This window comes from Vigna unguiculata, chromosome 3, assembly GCF_037176805.1.
Source record: "Vigna unguiculata cultivar grain cowpea cultivar isolate G323 ecotype 2 chromosome 3, ASM3717680v1, whole genome shotgun sequence".
NCBI classification, from domain to species: Eukaryota; Viridiplantae; Streptophyta; class Magnoliopsida; order Fabales; family Fabaceae; genus Vigna; species Vigna unguiculata.
Window position 1 is genome coordinate 50,758,811 of NC_140794.1, and position 17,583 is coordinate 50,776,393.

At 28.0% G+C, this 17,583-nt stretch overlaps 1 protein-coding gene across 1 annotated transcript; it reads left to right on the top strand.

Moving 5' to 3' along the window:
* Nucleotides 1-7,977: 7,977 nt before the first annotated feature.
* On the top strand, nt 7,978-9,872 carry LOC114175927 (cyclin-D3-2-like). The gene is made up of 4 exons (XM_028060779.2): nt 7,978-8,629; nt 8,730-8,931; nt 9,064-9,194; nt 9,308-9,872. Exons 1-4 carry the CDS (start codon nt 8,132-8,134, stop codon nt 9,590-9,592), a joined length of 1,116 nt encoding a protein of 371 aa, XP_027916580.1. The 5' UTR covers nt 7,978-8,131; the 3' UTR covers nt 9,593-9,872.
* The last annotated feature ends 7,711 nt before the right edge of the window (nt 9,873-17,583 follow it).

Sequence of the window (17,583 nt, forward strand, 5' to 3'; positions counted from 1 at the left end):
TCTAATTGTATATCACTTATGAATATTTTTGTTCTTTAAATAAAATCAAATTGTATTAATGATTATTAGATCATATTTCATTTAATATCACAATTAATTATGAATTTTTAAAAAATAATGCGTATAAATTATCTTTAATTAGTACTCTTAGGATATAATGACATATATATTATTTTTATAATAATGTAGTAAAAATAACAAAATATATATTATTATTAAAATAATGGTATTAATAATAGATAATAATAATAATATAAATAAAAATAATAATAACAATAATTCACATCTTATTTTAACATAATTTGCACTAACTATATTTCATTTTAATTTTTCAATTTTGTTAACTAAATATTTTTTAATCTATTAAACTTATCACATCTCTCGATAACTTTTATAAGTATTTATCCAAAATTTCTTTGTTCTTTCACAATCTTTTTTATAATCCAAACAATTACACTTTTAGTTTTTTTTTTCTTCAAATCTACACAAACTCACTTTACCAAAATTTATCCTTGAAAACAAACGTTATAAACCTAGTAAGATAGACCATATTCTGAATCCTTTAATAATATTTTTATTGATATTTTTTGTAAACGTAAGAGAAATTATTATACTTTAAATCTAAAATGAGTTTATATCGTGAAGATATTTTATACTTAACTAAATTGAATTAAATCTATGTTTTAAAATAAATTAATTTAAATGATAAATTAATAAAAGAAATATTATATTAAATACTTGTTATGAATATCTATGATATAGACTTTGTTTTTCTAGAAGGAATGATATGAAAGAGAGGAAAAATGAGAGAAAGAGGTCGGAAGGAGTAGAAGATGAAGTTAATGTTGTTTTTTTGTAAAAGATTTAGAGATAATTTTAGAGTCAATTATGGAGTAAAATTTGTGACTAGATTGACTAATGTGACATATTTAAAAAAAACTTTTAATAGATAAAAAAGTTAGATTACCAAAATATCCCTATTATTATAGGTTATATAAAATTATATATAAATGATTTATAATTATTTTTATAAATTTTATTCAATGATTGAAATTTTAAAAATATATTTAAAAAAATTAATAAATATATTTTGTATAAGTAAATTTAATATGTAAGGTGGAAAATAAGTAAATATTACGAGGGTAACGTGGGAAAAAATAAATACGAAGAGGATAAACTAGTCATTTAGCATTCGTCGTCCTCCAATCTCACCAAGACTAAAGAGATGACATTTACTACGAATCCTATTAATCCTCCATCTTCATCCCTTTCCATCACCCCAAAAAGAACAAGGTAACCACCCTCTAATACTCATTTCTCTTGAATAGTGAATCCACATAAAAGAACGGAATCTAAGCAAACTAATATGTCAATTTATTATTAAAATTATGAAATGAGGTGAAAACCCTACATTCTTTTTAGATTTTATATTCATAACCTATACGAGTGAAGACAATGTTAATGTCCCTTTCACATAATGGCAAAGCTTCAAGGGTCTTTGCCCTTGCAAATTTTTAGACATATTATAAATAAATTTTTGACGTCTCTAATGTTATGCTCACTTAAAAGGATTTACTCTTGAGAGAGAATAGAGAGACATGATTTGAGGGTGAATTAGGTGTTCACTTATAGAAATTTGAAAGAGAGAACAAGGAAAGAACATGAGGATTCTCTTATTTTTGCATTTCTCCTCATGTGAAATGATTTAAAGAAGATTATCATTATGTTTTCGACTCATTTCTTCTTTTTTTGATTCACGTTAATAATTACATTTACAACAATAATTAATACACCAAATTTGTAAATTGTTTATAAAAAAGTTAAAGGAGTAAATATATTGTATTTTTATTATTATTTCATTCAAATATTTTTTCATTTATTCATTTAAATATTTTTTATAAAATAAATCTAACTTATCTAAATAAAATTTTAGATTTATTTCCACATCAAGGACAATTTGATAATCTTTTTTTTTGAATTAAAATTAATTTTTAATTTATTATATCAATTAAGTGACTCACAATCTTTTCAAAATTTTACATTTAATTTCAAACACTTTCACGTACAACTCCCTTAAAAAAACAATACAATCTTCACACTCTAATCCATTTAGATCCATCATCTTTGTATCCTTAAATCAATCTTCACAAATAAACACACCTTAGTGTTTTGTTTGTTTTCAGGAGCTCAACAAGCCTGAATTTACGTTGAAAGCTCAACAATCAATATAGACTTACACAAAAAGCAATGCAAATTGGTTTTGAAAACTTTATTCACATTGATGTGAAGATTTGCAAAGAAACGACTACATACATATATATATGTATATATATATATATATATATATATATATATATATATATTATTTTTTTTATAATAATATAATAAAGGAGAATGCTAATCAGTGTCCTTAAGACACTAGTTAAGGAATAATTAATACACATTAGATTTATCATTTTTACATTAAAAGATGGAAAAATTAATTTTACTAATTAAAATAATATAAATGCATATAACTTATTTCATAAAGACAAAAATATCCTTAAAATATGTAAACAATAAAAATAAGCATTCGGGAAACTCAATTAGATCTCAAATTCATACTTTATTTTTTATTCTTTAATTTTTAGATGTTTGATATTATTTTTGTTGGTTTTTTTTGTTAATTTTTTTTATGTTTAATTATATTTTAATTTTTAATAACATTAAAATATAGTTATTTTATTATTTAACTATTTTTTAAATTTTATCGATAAACATTAAATAAAATATTATAACAACTCTACGATACTTATGGGTGTTCTTGTCTTTAAATAAAATAAAACTATATTAATTGTGATTAGGTCAGATTTCATGTATTATCACAATTAATTATGAATTTTTGTACATTTCAATACCTATTTGTTATTCTTAACAGGTGCAACACTGATTAACAAAATTCTATAATAAAATTTAAATTATTATAAAAATATTAATATTGATGATAAAAATAATAATAACAATATTAAATAATAATAATAAAAATAAATTTACAATTACAATAATATAAATAATAAAATAATAATAATTCACATATCATTTTAACATAATTTACATTAATTATATTTTATTTTAATCATCTATTTTTCTCAACTAAAACATTGGTTTACTCTATCAAACTCACTGTCACTAAATTTCATAAATTTTTATCTTAAATCTCTTTATTTATTATCATTTTTTTTAATCCAAACGACAAAACTTTCACCATTTTCTTCAAATCTACTCCCATTCATTTTTCCATATCCATACTAAAAAATAAATACCCATAATATATTTTGAAGATACACCACTAATTACCGGTATAATACTTATAACTTATGTAGCAAGCCTAGTAAGATAGACTAGATTATAAATCCTTTAGTAATATTTTTATAATACTCATGTAAGATGATTTAAGAGTGATTTAAGGAAGATTACCATTATTTTATCAAATCATTTCCCATTTTCTTAATTCATGTTAATAACTACGTTTATAACAATAATTAATATCCAAATTTGTAAATTGTTTATAAAAAGAAAAATTGAATAAGTAAATATATTGTATTTTAATTAAATTATTATTATTTTTTATTTATTGATGTAAATATTTTTTATAAACTAAATCTAACTCATCTAAATATAATTTTATATTACTTTCAAGATCAAAGATAATTTGATATTTTTTTAAATTAAACTTAAGCCTTAATTATGTTTTGAATCCCTCATAAATTATTTGAAAACTTTCAATTGAGTGCCTAATTAACTTTTGTGGTCCAATAAGTTCTTACAATTTGAAAACTTTATAATTGAGTTCTTACGTGTGTTGGTGTGTTGTTAATTTTATGAAGTGAGAATTATGTTACACGGATAGTATTCATAAATGTCGTCACATAACATCTTGTTACAAGAGATTCTGATGACAATATATTTTTCAAATATGCACCGTAATTATCAAAAATTGTTTTTAAATTTAATTAAAATTATAAAATTAAAAAAATACAAAAATGTAAAACATATAACTCTAAAATTATGAAAACAAAATTATAAAATTAAAAATTAAAAAATTAAAGAACATAAATTACAAAAATGGCCAAATCACAAAATTATAAAATTATAAAAATATATAATTTCATAATAGCGAAATTATAAATTATACAAATGTAAAATTATATTATTATATAACTAGTTAACAAATTATAAAATTAAGAAGTTATGAAATTGTGAGATTATGAAAATACAAAATTATGAAATTATAAAATTATTCAATTGTAAATTTTTAAATTTTAAATTTAAATTTTATAATTTTATATTTGACAGTTTTTTATTTTTTATTTTATAGTTTTATAATTTAATAATTTAAGGAAATTTGTATTTTTTTAGTTTTTAATTTTAATTAAATTTAAAAATATTTGTTGTTAAATAACATCAATGTTTGGAAAGATCTTGGATCCTATTGCAGTATAATATTATATGGCGACATTTATGAGAAATGACCGTTAAAGATGACTCACATTACAAAGCTAACAACCATAATTAATTATAGAAACTCAATTGAATAGTTTTCAGATTTTAAGGACTATATAGATCATAAAAATTTATTAGGACTCATTTGAAAGTTTCTAAAGTTATAAAGGATTCAAAACATAATTAAGTATAAATTTAACTTTTAATTTATCATATCAATCAAATCACTTTCACTTGTACATCCTTTAAAAGAACAATATAAACTTCACATTCTAATCTACTCAGATCCATTATTTTCCTCCCTCCAAATCAATATTCACAAGTGAACACACCCTAATATTTTGTTTTTGATTGTTTTTGGAAACTCAACAAGTCTTAATTTGCGTTGAAAGCTCAACAATCAATACAAAATTACACAAAAAACAATGCAAATTGGTTTTGAAAACTTTTTTGCATTGATGTAGATTTACAAATAAACAGTGACATATATATTATTTTTATAATAATATAATAAAATATAAATTATTATAAAAATAATAATATTAATAATAAATAATGATAATAATAACAATAGAAAGAAATTAATAATTATAGTAATATAAATAATAAAATAATAATAACAACTCACATATATTTTAACATAGTGTACACTAATTATATTTTATTTTAATCATCTAACTTTGTCAAATAAAATATTGTTTTACTCTATTAAATTAATTATCACTAAATTCTATAAGTTTTCATCTCTAATCTTTTTATTTCTCATATTTTTTTCTTACTTAAATGATCAAACTTTCACCTCTTTTCTTCTAGATATAATACTATGTAACATGCCTAGTAAGATAGACTAGATTCCAAATTTTTTACTAATATTTTTTAAACATTAGAGAAATAATTATTTTTTAAAATTAGAATGAGTTGATATCACGAAGATATCTTAAACTTCATGAAATTGAATTAAATTTATGTTTTAATATAAATTAATTTAAATGATAAATTAATAAAATAAATATCATATTTAAATTTTATTACAAATAATAGGGATAACATATTTTTATCTCTAAATATTAAGATATTTAGGGATGCGAACTGATCTATCAATTGGTTATTAGATTATGGAATGAGGTGAAGATCTTATCATTTATCCATTTATTGATTGAACCAAAAACTTAATTAATTATTGTAAGTGAATTGTTTTAAGTATTTGTGTTTTTGATGCATAATCTTAATCTCTCTTATACTAATACATTTTAACGATATTTTTTTAAGGTGTGTCCGCTACTCCATCAACTCAAGTCAACCATAATAAACTAAGAAAATAATGCTACTTTATTTTTTTATTAACTTGCATTTGCTTGATTTTAGTTGATCAAAACTGAGTAAAGCAACATATAAAGTGTAAAATTTTAAAAATTTTAAAAATATTAATTATTAATTTATTCTTTTTACTTATTTCTCGCAAGTTATTTCAACCGTAACTGTGAGATCTAAATCACCATGGTTGATTAAGCCAAATTCTAATTACTAGATTAGCAAGTATATATGAAATATATTTTATTTCAATTTAGTTTGATTTCAACGAGTCAATAAAAAATTGAATGATATGATTATTAGATCTAACTTGATAATGTTCTATTATTAAAAAAGTTAATTAATTTATTCTTTTTATGCGTCCAGACGAACATGCAAAGGCACATAAAGTATAATAAAATTGTGTTATTCACCTTTTATTCTTTCATTTATTTATGTATGTGCAATATCACTAACAATTTTATTTAAATATGGTTAAAATATTTTTTTTCTTAATTTTCGTCAAGTTTTGTCAAATAAGTCATAATTTTGGTTTTGTATTCAAATAAGTCCTAATTTTCATCAATTTTATTTAATTGGATCATTTTTTGCTAACACCATTTAAATTAACAGCCATGAATAATGACTGTCACTTCACTTCGTGGTTTTTTAAATTTTTTATTATTTTTTTAATTTAATTTTTTTAGATGTCCACGTGTCAACCCATCAGTCACTTGTCAAAGTCAATCTTCTATATTCAATTTGGTCCTTATATTTCTTATTTTTGTTCAATTTAGTCCAAATTTTTGTTAAGATGAACCAATTTGAAACCAAATTTAATTTTTATATTAAAATTCACATTTTTTATTAAATATTTTTATATAATATATTAAAATTCACATCATTATAACTTTGATATAAAAATTAAATTTGGTCATAGGACAAAATTGGTCAATTTTAAACAAAATTGAGACTAAATTGAACAAAAATAACAAATATAGGGACCAAATTGAATATATAACATTGATTTTGACACGTGACACACTATTGGGTTGACACGTGGACATTTTAAAAAAAAATAAATAAAAAAACCACAAAGTGACACGTGACAATCATTGTTCATGGCCTTTAATGATTTAAATGATGTTAGCAAAAAATGACCAAATTGAACAAAATTGACGAAAATTGAGACCTACTTGAACACAAAACAAAGATGAGAACTTATTTGACTGACTTGACAAAAATTGGAACTAAAAGGGTATTTTAACCTTTAAATATTGGTTACTTTATTATAATTTGTAACATACAATTGTTTGGTTGTTTTCTAATTATAAAAACCAATAAAATTATTATTATTATTATAGTTATGAAAATAAATATAAATAATTTTTATAATTTCATTATAGATAGTTTTTATTTATTTTTGTAAATAAATCATTTATTATAAAAATTATTTTAGTTTAAAAGGATAATTAAATTTTTAAAAATTAAAAAAATATGAAAAACGACTAAATTAAAAAAAAGCCCACTTAAAAAGTAAAATTAGTAAAATAATTATTTTATTTAATAAAAGTGGTTATTTAAATAATAAATTTAGAAACAAAATACTTACACCAAAAAGAAAAATTTATGGATGATGTCTTTAAGATTTGAATATGAAATTATAATATTTTAATTTTTTTATATATTAAAAATTTATCATAATAAAAATAATAAAATCATATTAAGTTTCTCAAAGTATATATATTAAGCATGCATAATATATATTTTTAATTTTTAAACGTAAATTAGATCAATAAACTTTGCTATTAATTCATTAAGCCAGAATTTCCACTCAATCAATAATGAAGCTGAATTTTCGTAACACTTTTTTTCAACTTATTCACATTGTAAGTTAATGTTTAGTAATAAAGCGTATTTATTGATAAGCAATAATAGATGTGAAGAAAAAAAGAAGGGATGAGATCCTGAGAAGAAAACACAGAATGTTGTTATATCCCATAATTCAAATTCAAAATACGACGTGATATATGTGTTGCCGTTACGCGCTGTTTTTCTGCGCGCGAAACAACAGGCTGTCTTGCTCGTCCTTCAATACAAATATTAAAATAACAACATATGTGGAAGAAAATATGAAGAATAAAAGAAGAAAAGAAAGGGAAAGAAAAGGACAAGCGTGAAGTGCTTCTCAGATAAAACCCTTTGTTTGATTACTGCATTCGTCTCTCTCTCTCTTTCTCTCATTATCTCATTGAACTCACCACAGTGAGAGAAACAAAGAAACAAACATAGCCACACTTCAAAATGCCTCTGCGCATCTTCTCTTACCAACAATGAAGAACTTGTTTCTTTGAACAGAATGGCTCTCGGAGACGATGCACAGCACCACTCTCCCTCGATCCTCGATGCCCTTCTCTGCGAAGAGCGTGAAACCTTTGAGGAAGATTTGGATGCGAACGGCGCTGAGTGTGAGATCAACGACGATGACCCATCTGGGAGAAAGTTGCAATCTTTGCCTTTGGCTTTACTTCAGAATGATCTGTTCTGGGAAGATGAAGAGCTTGTGTCTTTAATCTCGAAAGAGGGAGAGACCCATTCGTGTTCTCTTAGTGCCATTGCTGATGGGCCCTTAGAAGGGTCTCGTGTGGAGGCTGTGAACTGGATTTCAAAAGTCTGCGGACATTATGGGTTTTCTGCTTTGACCACTGTTCTTGCCGTCAACTACTTTGATCGCTTCATCCCATGCCTGAGGTTTCACAGGGACAAGCCGTGGATGACACAGCTCACTGCTGTTGCTTGTTTGTCCCTTGCTGCAAAAACGGAAGAGACCCATGTGCCGCTCCTTTTGGACCTTCAAGTATGTTTTTTGATCTAAGATGAACCCTAGGTGTTTGTTGATATGACTTATTGTTTTGTTTCTCATGCACTTGCCTTTCTTTGATTGGTGGGTGTTTTAGGTGGAGGAATCGAGGTTTGTGTTTGAGGCGAAGACTATTCAGAGAATGGAGCTGCTGGTGCTGTCAACTCTTAAATGGAGGATGCATCCTGTGACTCCAATTTCTTTCTTTGAACACATTGTCAGAAGGCTTGGTTTGAAGAGTCGCTTGCATTGGGAGTTTCTATGGCGTTGTGAGCGGGTTCTTCTCAATGTCACTGCGGGTATGTAGCAAAAATTTCTAGTATGGATTTAAATGTTAATTAATGAAACACTAGATATTCATGTTAAGCCAATTGGAGTCGTGCCATTATGATCGCTGACATCTGTATATGGAATTCAATGATTGTTGTCAGATTCAAGGGCTATGAGTTATCTTCCTTCTACATTGGCTGCTGCTACCATGATCCATGTTATTAAAGAGATTGAATCATTTAACGCTACAAAGTACATTGATCAGCTTCTTGGTTTACTAAAGATTAGCGAGGTCTGTCTCTTTAACTTAATTGATTCTCTATCTCTCGTGTTCTTGTTTATTGAATATGTGAATTTGTCATTGATCTGGTGAGTAATTGGAAAATGTTGGTGGCTATCTTACAGGAACAAGTGAACCAGTGCTACAAGCTCATGCAGAAAATATTAGGTCGCTATGAAGGCATTTACAGCCTTCACCAGAAACGCAAGCGTCTAACTGAACCAAGTAGCCCAGGTGGTATCCTTGATTCAACTTTCAGCTGTGATAGCTCAAATGATTCGTGGGCATTGTCATCATCAGTCTCACTTTCACTGGAGCCGCTGTTTAAGAGGAGAAGACCTCAGGACCAGCAAATGCGACTCCCTTCTGTTAGTCGCGTGTCAATTGATGTTCTTAATAGCCCTCGTTAATGATCTCAGTATTTACTTCCAATGTGGTAGCTTTCTTTGACATAAATCTGGCAGTCATGTTGTCCAAATGCAACTAAATTATGTTCTTAGTTATAGACATTTCTAGCCAAAATTTGAAAAATTAATGAGGCAGGGACTGAGATTTCCTCCACTTTATTGTTTGAGGTGGATAAGATATCTGATACTGAGTAGAAATACAAGTTACAAACTTGTAGTTCTACCTGTGAGTTCTATTTTCATTGCAGTTTTTAATCATCCTACTCATGATATTTGTCCCAAACACATTCAAGAGATTTCCTTTGCTTATTATCTGCCGGTCGGGCGATCTATCCTCTGTTTCTGCAGATTAAGAACTGCATATCGAGATTTCTAACTGTTAATCAAAGATGTGTGAAATGTCTTCAGTGATAGATTAGATTTATCAATGAATTTCTTGTACATACATGATCGAACCAACCCATTAAGAAATATGTTGCCCCACTAGGTCTAGGAGATGCTCGTGGATTCTTTTGCCAATGCATATCTTTCTGTTACTCTCCCAGAGGGGGGACAAGGTACTCTCACACGGATATGGAACCCCATCTTTCCGAAAACGTAGGTATTTACTTCTCTGGCCATCCGAATCTGTTTTGTATCTAATGCAAGTCTGGCAAAATATTTTGTCCTCAGATATTGGCATCTTTTTCTGTTCTACGGGTGAATTGAAGAACTCAACAGTAATTTTAGTCTCAAGATCTGGTGTATTGCTTAATTTCCTAACATTGAGTCGTAAAGCGGTAGAGTTATAATTGGCTTTGTTGAGCAACTCTAATTCCTTACCATTTTGGTGTCAACATTAATTCTAAATCCTGTTTCTAACAGTTTAGTTATCTCAGTTTTGCGTTGATAAACTCTGCATTTGATAATACTCGCGGAGAAACAGATTATAGGTGCGGAGAAACAGATTATAGGTTAAGTGTATGGATGTTGAACAGTCCTATTATAGTCATATCTCAAATATTACCGGATTGACAATAAATTTGAATGTTTGACTTTCTAGCAAGCGGTGTCCCTTAGTTAAGCTCGTAATACAGCAGGACTGAAATAAAAAAAGTTAAAAAAATATAGGACCACTTAACAAAGTACATTGATTAAGTAAAAAGGGACATCAAAATCCTCTAAAACAAAGTAACACTGGAACAATCACGGTGTACCAGAATCTGTTTTCCGATACTTTGACCCCAATAGTCACTTTCGGTGTCTAGGTACAAATAATTTATTGCAATATTTGCAGTAATAATGGTAGAATATGCACGTCCGTAAGATAAAACCAATCTGCTATTCTTAGGAAAAGAAAACCACGATGAATATCCTCTTTCTGTTAATCTGTCTCTAGAGATGGGCTTTGATTACACCTTTCCGTATTCGTTGTCATTATCAAGTGTAATGGTCAAAACAGACCGCATTATAATAGGATGTACATGGAAATAAAGGTTTAAAAATGAGTTTTCAAGCAGATGCTGCTGTACTTGACTTGACCACAACAAAATTAAAATGATGGAGGGAACTCTTCTTTTCTGAAAGGATGATTTCTCTCTGAAATTTGAACCTTTAGGATTCTTGTCTGAACATTGTGTTTGGAAAGTGAATAATTGAGCAATGTTGACAACGTAGGTTGCCATTGGGAACAAGAGAAAATGGGGTTTCTGCACTCACTGAAGACCACCAAATACCCAAAAAAGATCAAAGGGAAAAAGTGCAAAGACCGGTCACCAGTGGACGCATTTTCTGAAAATGACTGCCCATAAATTGATCAACCTCTGATTTGGGGAGGTTACTTTGTTTCTACTGTGGTCCTGTTTCTTTGCTTTTGTCACCATGAGTTGGTTATGGTTCGCTATATGTTGCAGATGCATCATGTCCTTGTTATGATGCTTTGCAATAGTCCACAGCATGAGGGGTTTTCAAAGTGACAGCTATATTCCTTCCAAACAGTAATTCTGGGTGATATGATGAGTCCGCTCCAGAGTCAAATTTGGTTGTTACTTTAGGGCGCTTTTTCAATTCTTTATAAGAGCTACTAGCTAAAGTTACATTGTCTTCATTAGTTGCTTCTATGCTTGTTTTGTTTACCCAACATTTTTTCCTGGTTTTGACAAAATAACTCTTTTCCAAAAGTCTACTAAATACAACAACAATACTGTAATTCACAGTTTTACTCTCATAAGGGACAGCAGAGATTGAGAGAGCATAACTTCATAGTCAATAACTTGTTTGCACCTTTGTGTGTGTGAAATCAAAGTATGAATCAATAAATATACGACTATACTCAGTGAAACAATAGTCGTAGGTACACAAAAGAGACAGGTAACGTGCACGATGATATCTGAAGTAGCTACGAAGCATCAATGCTACAGACAAGCCCAGCATGCTCCCCATGCACGTGGTTATTATTTGCCTTGTTATTTTCGTGAAAAAAGCCAAATTGTAGCAACCAATTATGTTTGAGCATTGATGCATTAGACTGGCTTAATAATTAGGGTGTCAAATGCCAAATTCATTTTTTATTGTAGGCCCAAATCGACCAAGGCACCAATAGGGCAAGGACATGTACACCGAACACTGTTGTGTTGTCCGGTCACGCAGTAACTTATCAAAACCTACGTGGTTAGAGCCTAAGAGGGTATCACGTCAACCTAATGCAGAAGCTACAAAACGAAAATCCGAAAACAAAGTCTTGTTGATAATATTATATAATTAGATAGAAGAATGGTTAAACATAAGACTGAAACATAATGCAGAAGTTAAAGATCGAGATTATTTAAGAAGCGGCAGAATAGTTGACATGTGATATAACAGAGGTGAAAAGTGAGTAGTGGTTGAGTAAGAACTATAGAAGTTTGTTTTGTATGCATTAAGGGACAAAATGTCAACTAGAGCAGTACTTGTGTTTCTGCATTGGTGTGAACAGAAACAGTGAAGTTCAGAAAGTAGGAACAGCGGGAGATGTCGCGAAAACTTGTCTTGGTCATCCTAATGTACTGCTGCAGGCTAAATACATAATAAAAAATGGTTCTGTTTAAGACACCCAACAACTCCTTTGAAAGAACAGATCCTAACATGGCGAAGTTTCCACCCAAGAGTCATGTAGCTCGTAATTCAGCAGAGTGGGTCCTCCCTCTCCACCTATCATTTCCTTTCTGCTCTATCCTCTTCTTGAGTAGTCAAAATCCTATTTAAACACCATTATAATTCTATCACTATTTGTCACAACAACACAGGTTATTGGTAAGAACCATGTCCTACATTTTCTGTCAACATGTCCAAGTTACTTTTATTGTTAGAGTAACATTAGTCAACCAAACTTCTGCATTAGTCATTAAGCTGTTACCATCAATCATTTTGGTCCCCAACTAACAACTTTATTTCCTAACTTTACAAAGGATTAATAAGAATTTTACAAAATCATTAAAATGACTCCTACTTATGATATCATGAACTAACATAGAGGTTTACTCAACATTATTCTCTGGTAACTGCTTAGCTTGTACCTTGTTTTGTACGACATTAACAGTCACAGGCTTAAGGAACAAGTTGCATGGTGAGATTTTTCAAGATGTATTGGGTAAGAAGTATTTGAATGTAGACAGAACTCCGTATAAAACAATTTTGCATTATCATCCAAATTTAGTTAATGAGTTTAACTTTAGTTAAAGCTATATGTAGAAAACATAACAATGTTTAGAGATAATCCATTAGAATATGGGCCTTGGAGCATTAGAAAGAACCTAACCCAACCATTGACCAAATGGGGCAAAAGCTCTCTTTTGGACCTCTATTGAGCTCAATTTTGGATTAACATAACTTTCACATGCTTTTGGTGGGTTTTGGCCCATTGCTTAAATGAATAATGTATTGGGATTAACCATTTTTACTGTTAGCACTGGGCCTGCCAGAATGATTGTAAACAAATTCTATGTGTTGTTTAACAGTAATGTAACATCACTAAGTTCAATGCTACGATGAATATGCATATCAAGATGATTGCAACGGCATTATTTGGGTTTAAGTCGAAAAGATAATAATGCAAGTTTGAAAACTGGACCACTGAGAAGAAGGATGATATTGCAATTGCATGCATCCACATGGGAAAATATCAGATTGCAGATAAATGATGAAGTTAGCAAACTGACTTCATCAGCAACCTATGGAGCCCATCTCTGGCTTCAAGAGTTCTTTCATCTCTATCATTACTAACTCAAAGATAAGACGTTTTGTATTATGAAAATAATGCCTCCACATTGGTCAAATCTTCATAAACATTGCCAAGAAAACAGATCACCAGTGTAGTCTACTTGTAACTATTGCAAAATATGCGACCATCATTTTTTCTCACCAACCTATATGATGATTACTTTGGCATAAACCAGCAAATACCGCACTAGTGCCTGAACTCAAATACTCAAAAATACACAACAACTCCATAAATCAGGAGTTGTAGCTGTCGTATTCTCCCCACTTGACCACACCATGAAGCTGACATTGTAGCACTTAACACACTTCACATTAAAGCCTGCTTCAGACTCATTTCTCGTTTGAAATTCCCTCTCACCATAATTTACAAAGGGAGCACGTGGAAGATTTCATTCCATCTTATGAAAGGTACTTTTTTTATTACATTTGTTGGTCCATTCCATCAATTACCCTTGCTGTTAAATGTATAACTAAACAAGTTTTAACAATTTTTTGTTTGTTTGTTTGTTTGTTTCAGCAGTGACTGGAACACATGTGAATTGCCATCAGCTAGTGCATTATACTTCAAATTTCTGTGTCTTCTTTGGATTCCTAACTCATCCGAAAACCACAAAAAATGATCAACCACACATTTAGGCAATTATGGTTGCAAAAGTTTGGTTTGCAGAATTATGACCACTTACACTGAACACTGGGAGACAGAATGACAAGAAAAGATTTTTTCGTTGCTCTAAAATCTTATGTAAAACTTATGGTTCCAATTGTTTAGTAGTTTTCAACGTAACAGTTGCAAATTATTATTATAGTGCTTAAACAAAGAAGAATTTCAGAATAGAACCAAGTTCTTTAGCTCGTGTCTCTCTATAAATATATGTCACATCTTCTTCCCTTTGTTTTAACTTTCTTTGACTTTCATGATTCCCTTGGTACTGGATAGACACTTTGGCTGCTTCACCTTAAATAGTTTTCACCTTAATCGTGAAAAGTGTGTTTAAGGTTTAGAGTTAAATGCTATTTTATAAACTTTTTTTTCTCAATGTAAAATACTCTGTATTATAAATAAAATATCATTTTAGTATAGGTCTTTTACATATATACATATTTTTTAAATTAGAAACAATTTTTAATGAAAAAATATTTATATGAACAATTCTTGTGTTCAAAACCATTTTTAAATAACTCTCATAAACAACTTCCGTTAAAAATATTTTTAGTTGTCCACTAATTAAACTGAATCTAGATTTCTTATACCTAATCTTATTCTCTCCGAGACCAGACTTTTTACATCTTTCTTTTATAAGCGGAGACAATTTTTATAAAACCTATTTAGTATAGATGGAACAACTTAAAAAAATTAGAAGGTGTGCATGTTCACTCACATTAAATAAATAAGAATTCGAATGTTGATTTGTTTTTAATAATAACAAGTTGAGAATTAAAGAGACAATTGATAGGAAAAACTTTGCGAGCAGAATCAAAGTCCATATTCGCAGAGAACTCTCTTTTAGAATTTCATAATTGCTTTCTTCCTAAATAAATCATAGTCTAAGCTTCACCTACGCCATTTTCTTTCACATCGTAGCATAAAATATCGTTTGTGGATTATTTTAAGCATAATCACCATCAGTAGTTAGTGTTATCATTGCTAATATAATCTAGCTATTATGAGATTACTTTTTCATTAGTCAAACAGAAAAAAATGCATCACGGAATTCTGGATGTTCAATCTGTGGAGTTTGGTAGAGCATCCCAATGTCCCTCGATTTTGGTAATATGAACCCTATCTTCAATAGATTATTACATAGTGTAGGTTTATCATAGTCCCAGCAAATTTGAATAACAAAAATAATGGTTAGAAACTCTTTGATAATACTTTTTCTTCTTTCTATCGATTATTCGTACCTTTAATTTTATTTTATATTAAATTATAAATTATAAGTTTAACTATATATATTAAACGTGTGAATAGATTTTTATAATAATTTGATAATAGTTCAATAATCGATGATATGATATACTCGATAAATAATAAAAATAATTATAATAGCTGAAATTTTTTAAGTTTACCTTAAATTATAAAATAAAATTTGTAGATATATTTATATATTATAAATCTATCCTATCGAGATTTTATAAGACTTTGATTGAAGTAATACGAAAACAATATTGTGGATAAATATACTTATTATCTTTTGAGTTATTGTACCATACTTTTGGGATTTGCTTCCGTAAGATGGTTGAACGTGACAATTCTACTGATCTCTACTTTTGTGCAGAATTTGTGTATATCTTGTGATCTGGTTTTGTGATTTTTTAAAAATTGTAAAGAATGATTTTAATATATATATTCATAACTGAAATCTCAAGAAATATTTAATGAATAAATTAGAATTGTTAAAATAGTCATCCGATCTTCTGATTATTTAGTAAATCAATTTTATCTAACTTATTTATTAAAGAACCTAAAAACTTTGGAACCTAGTCCAGCCCACCATTAATTAGTGGATTAAATGAATTGATTCATTTAATTAAAAAAATATAATTTTTTTTTTCATTTTCAAAAAAACTAAATTATAATTATGATTAAAATCTAAATAAATTTCAATACAATCCAAAATAATATCCAATTCTAATCATTAGCAAAAATTAAAAAAATATTAATTTGCATTTATTAATCCAAAATATGTTGACTAAAAAAACAGCTAAACTCAACCCAAATATAACAAAATGTGTGATTCTTTATCTGTAAATAGGTTAGTGAACCAATCCATCTCATTATAAATTCAATCTGTAAACCAAATTTTTGATAAACCAAATCAAACATTAACCCATATCAAAATTTATAAAAATATTTAAACACAATTCTTTTCGAACCCTAATGAACCGAATTGTCCACGAATTCTGACCGACAAAAACAATCCCATCAAATTTAAATAGTATGTAAAACAAAGTATGGAACAAGTAATTTTTTTGTCAATATTTAATCCAAACATAAACATAAATTAAACAAATTTGATAATATAATTGGGAAGAAAATTTAACAATTTTAAAGAAATTGACATAAATAAAGTATTTAACGGTCCCTAAAAATTATAAGCAATAAATTTTTCTTTCACTAAGAATTATAATTGTTATAATTGTGTCTGAATAATTTTATGTAAACTTATAAGTCTTTTAGATGGATAAGACTGGGTATTTGTATATCTTATGATTTAAATATATGAGTTGATATTCGAAAACGAAAAAATCGAATGAATTGATCGTAAATTTTTATAAAATTTAATGATCTCTAATCTCTTAAGAAAAGCTAAATAATGGTAGAGAAAATAAAATCTCAATAACATACCGAAACCTTCTAATATTACTATTTGAGAATAAAAAAATAATCATAACTCAAAAGAATATTTTTTAAAGTCATTAAAAAAATTGAAATGAGTTTGTTGATACAGTACTAACGTTTTATGATGAGTAAACTAAATAATTTATTGTTATAATCTACAATAAAAGAAAAGTACTCACTTCGTCCAGGCAAAAATAAATATATTACAAAGAACGAAGTAGCCTTTGAAGGTGATGAAGTATGAGGATGACTTTATTGGTTGAAGTCTGTCATTAATAGAACTGAACAAGGCACCACATTTTGGTGAACTTCATTACTACTGCTATATATGAATACCTGCAAACTCTGGAAAATCATAATTACTATGGTGAAATGTTCAGTTGGGAAAGTTACAGCTATCTACTGCCTTCATCACCTT

Coding starts and splice junctions, on each gene's coding strand:
- LOC114175927 (XM_028060779.2), top strand. CDS start 8,132: ATGGCTCTCGGAGACGATGCACAGCACCACTCTCCCTCGATCCTCGAT. Junction 8,932..9,063: donor TCTTCTCAATGTCACTGCGG/GTATGTAGCAAA, acceptor GATTGTTGTCAG/ATTCAAGGGCTATGAGTTAT. Junction 9,195..9,307: donor GTTTACTAAAGATTAGCGAG/GTCTGTCTCTTT, acceptor GCTATCTTACAG/GAACAAGTGAACCAGTGCTA.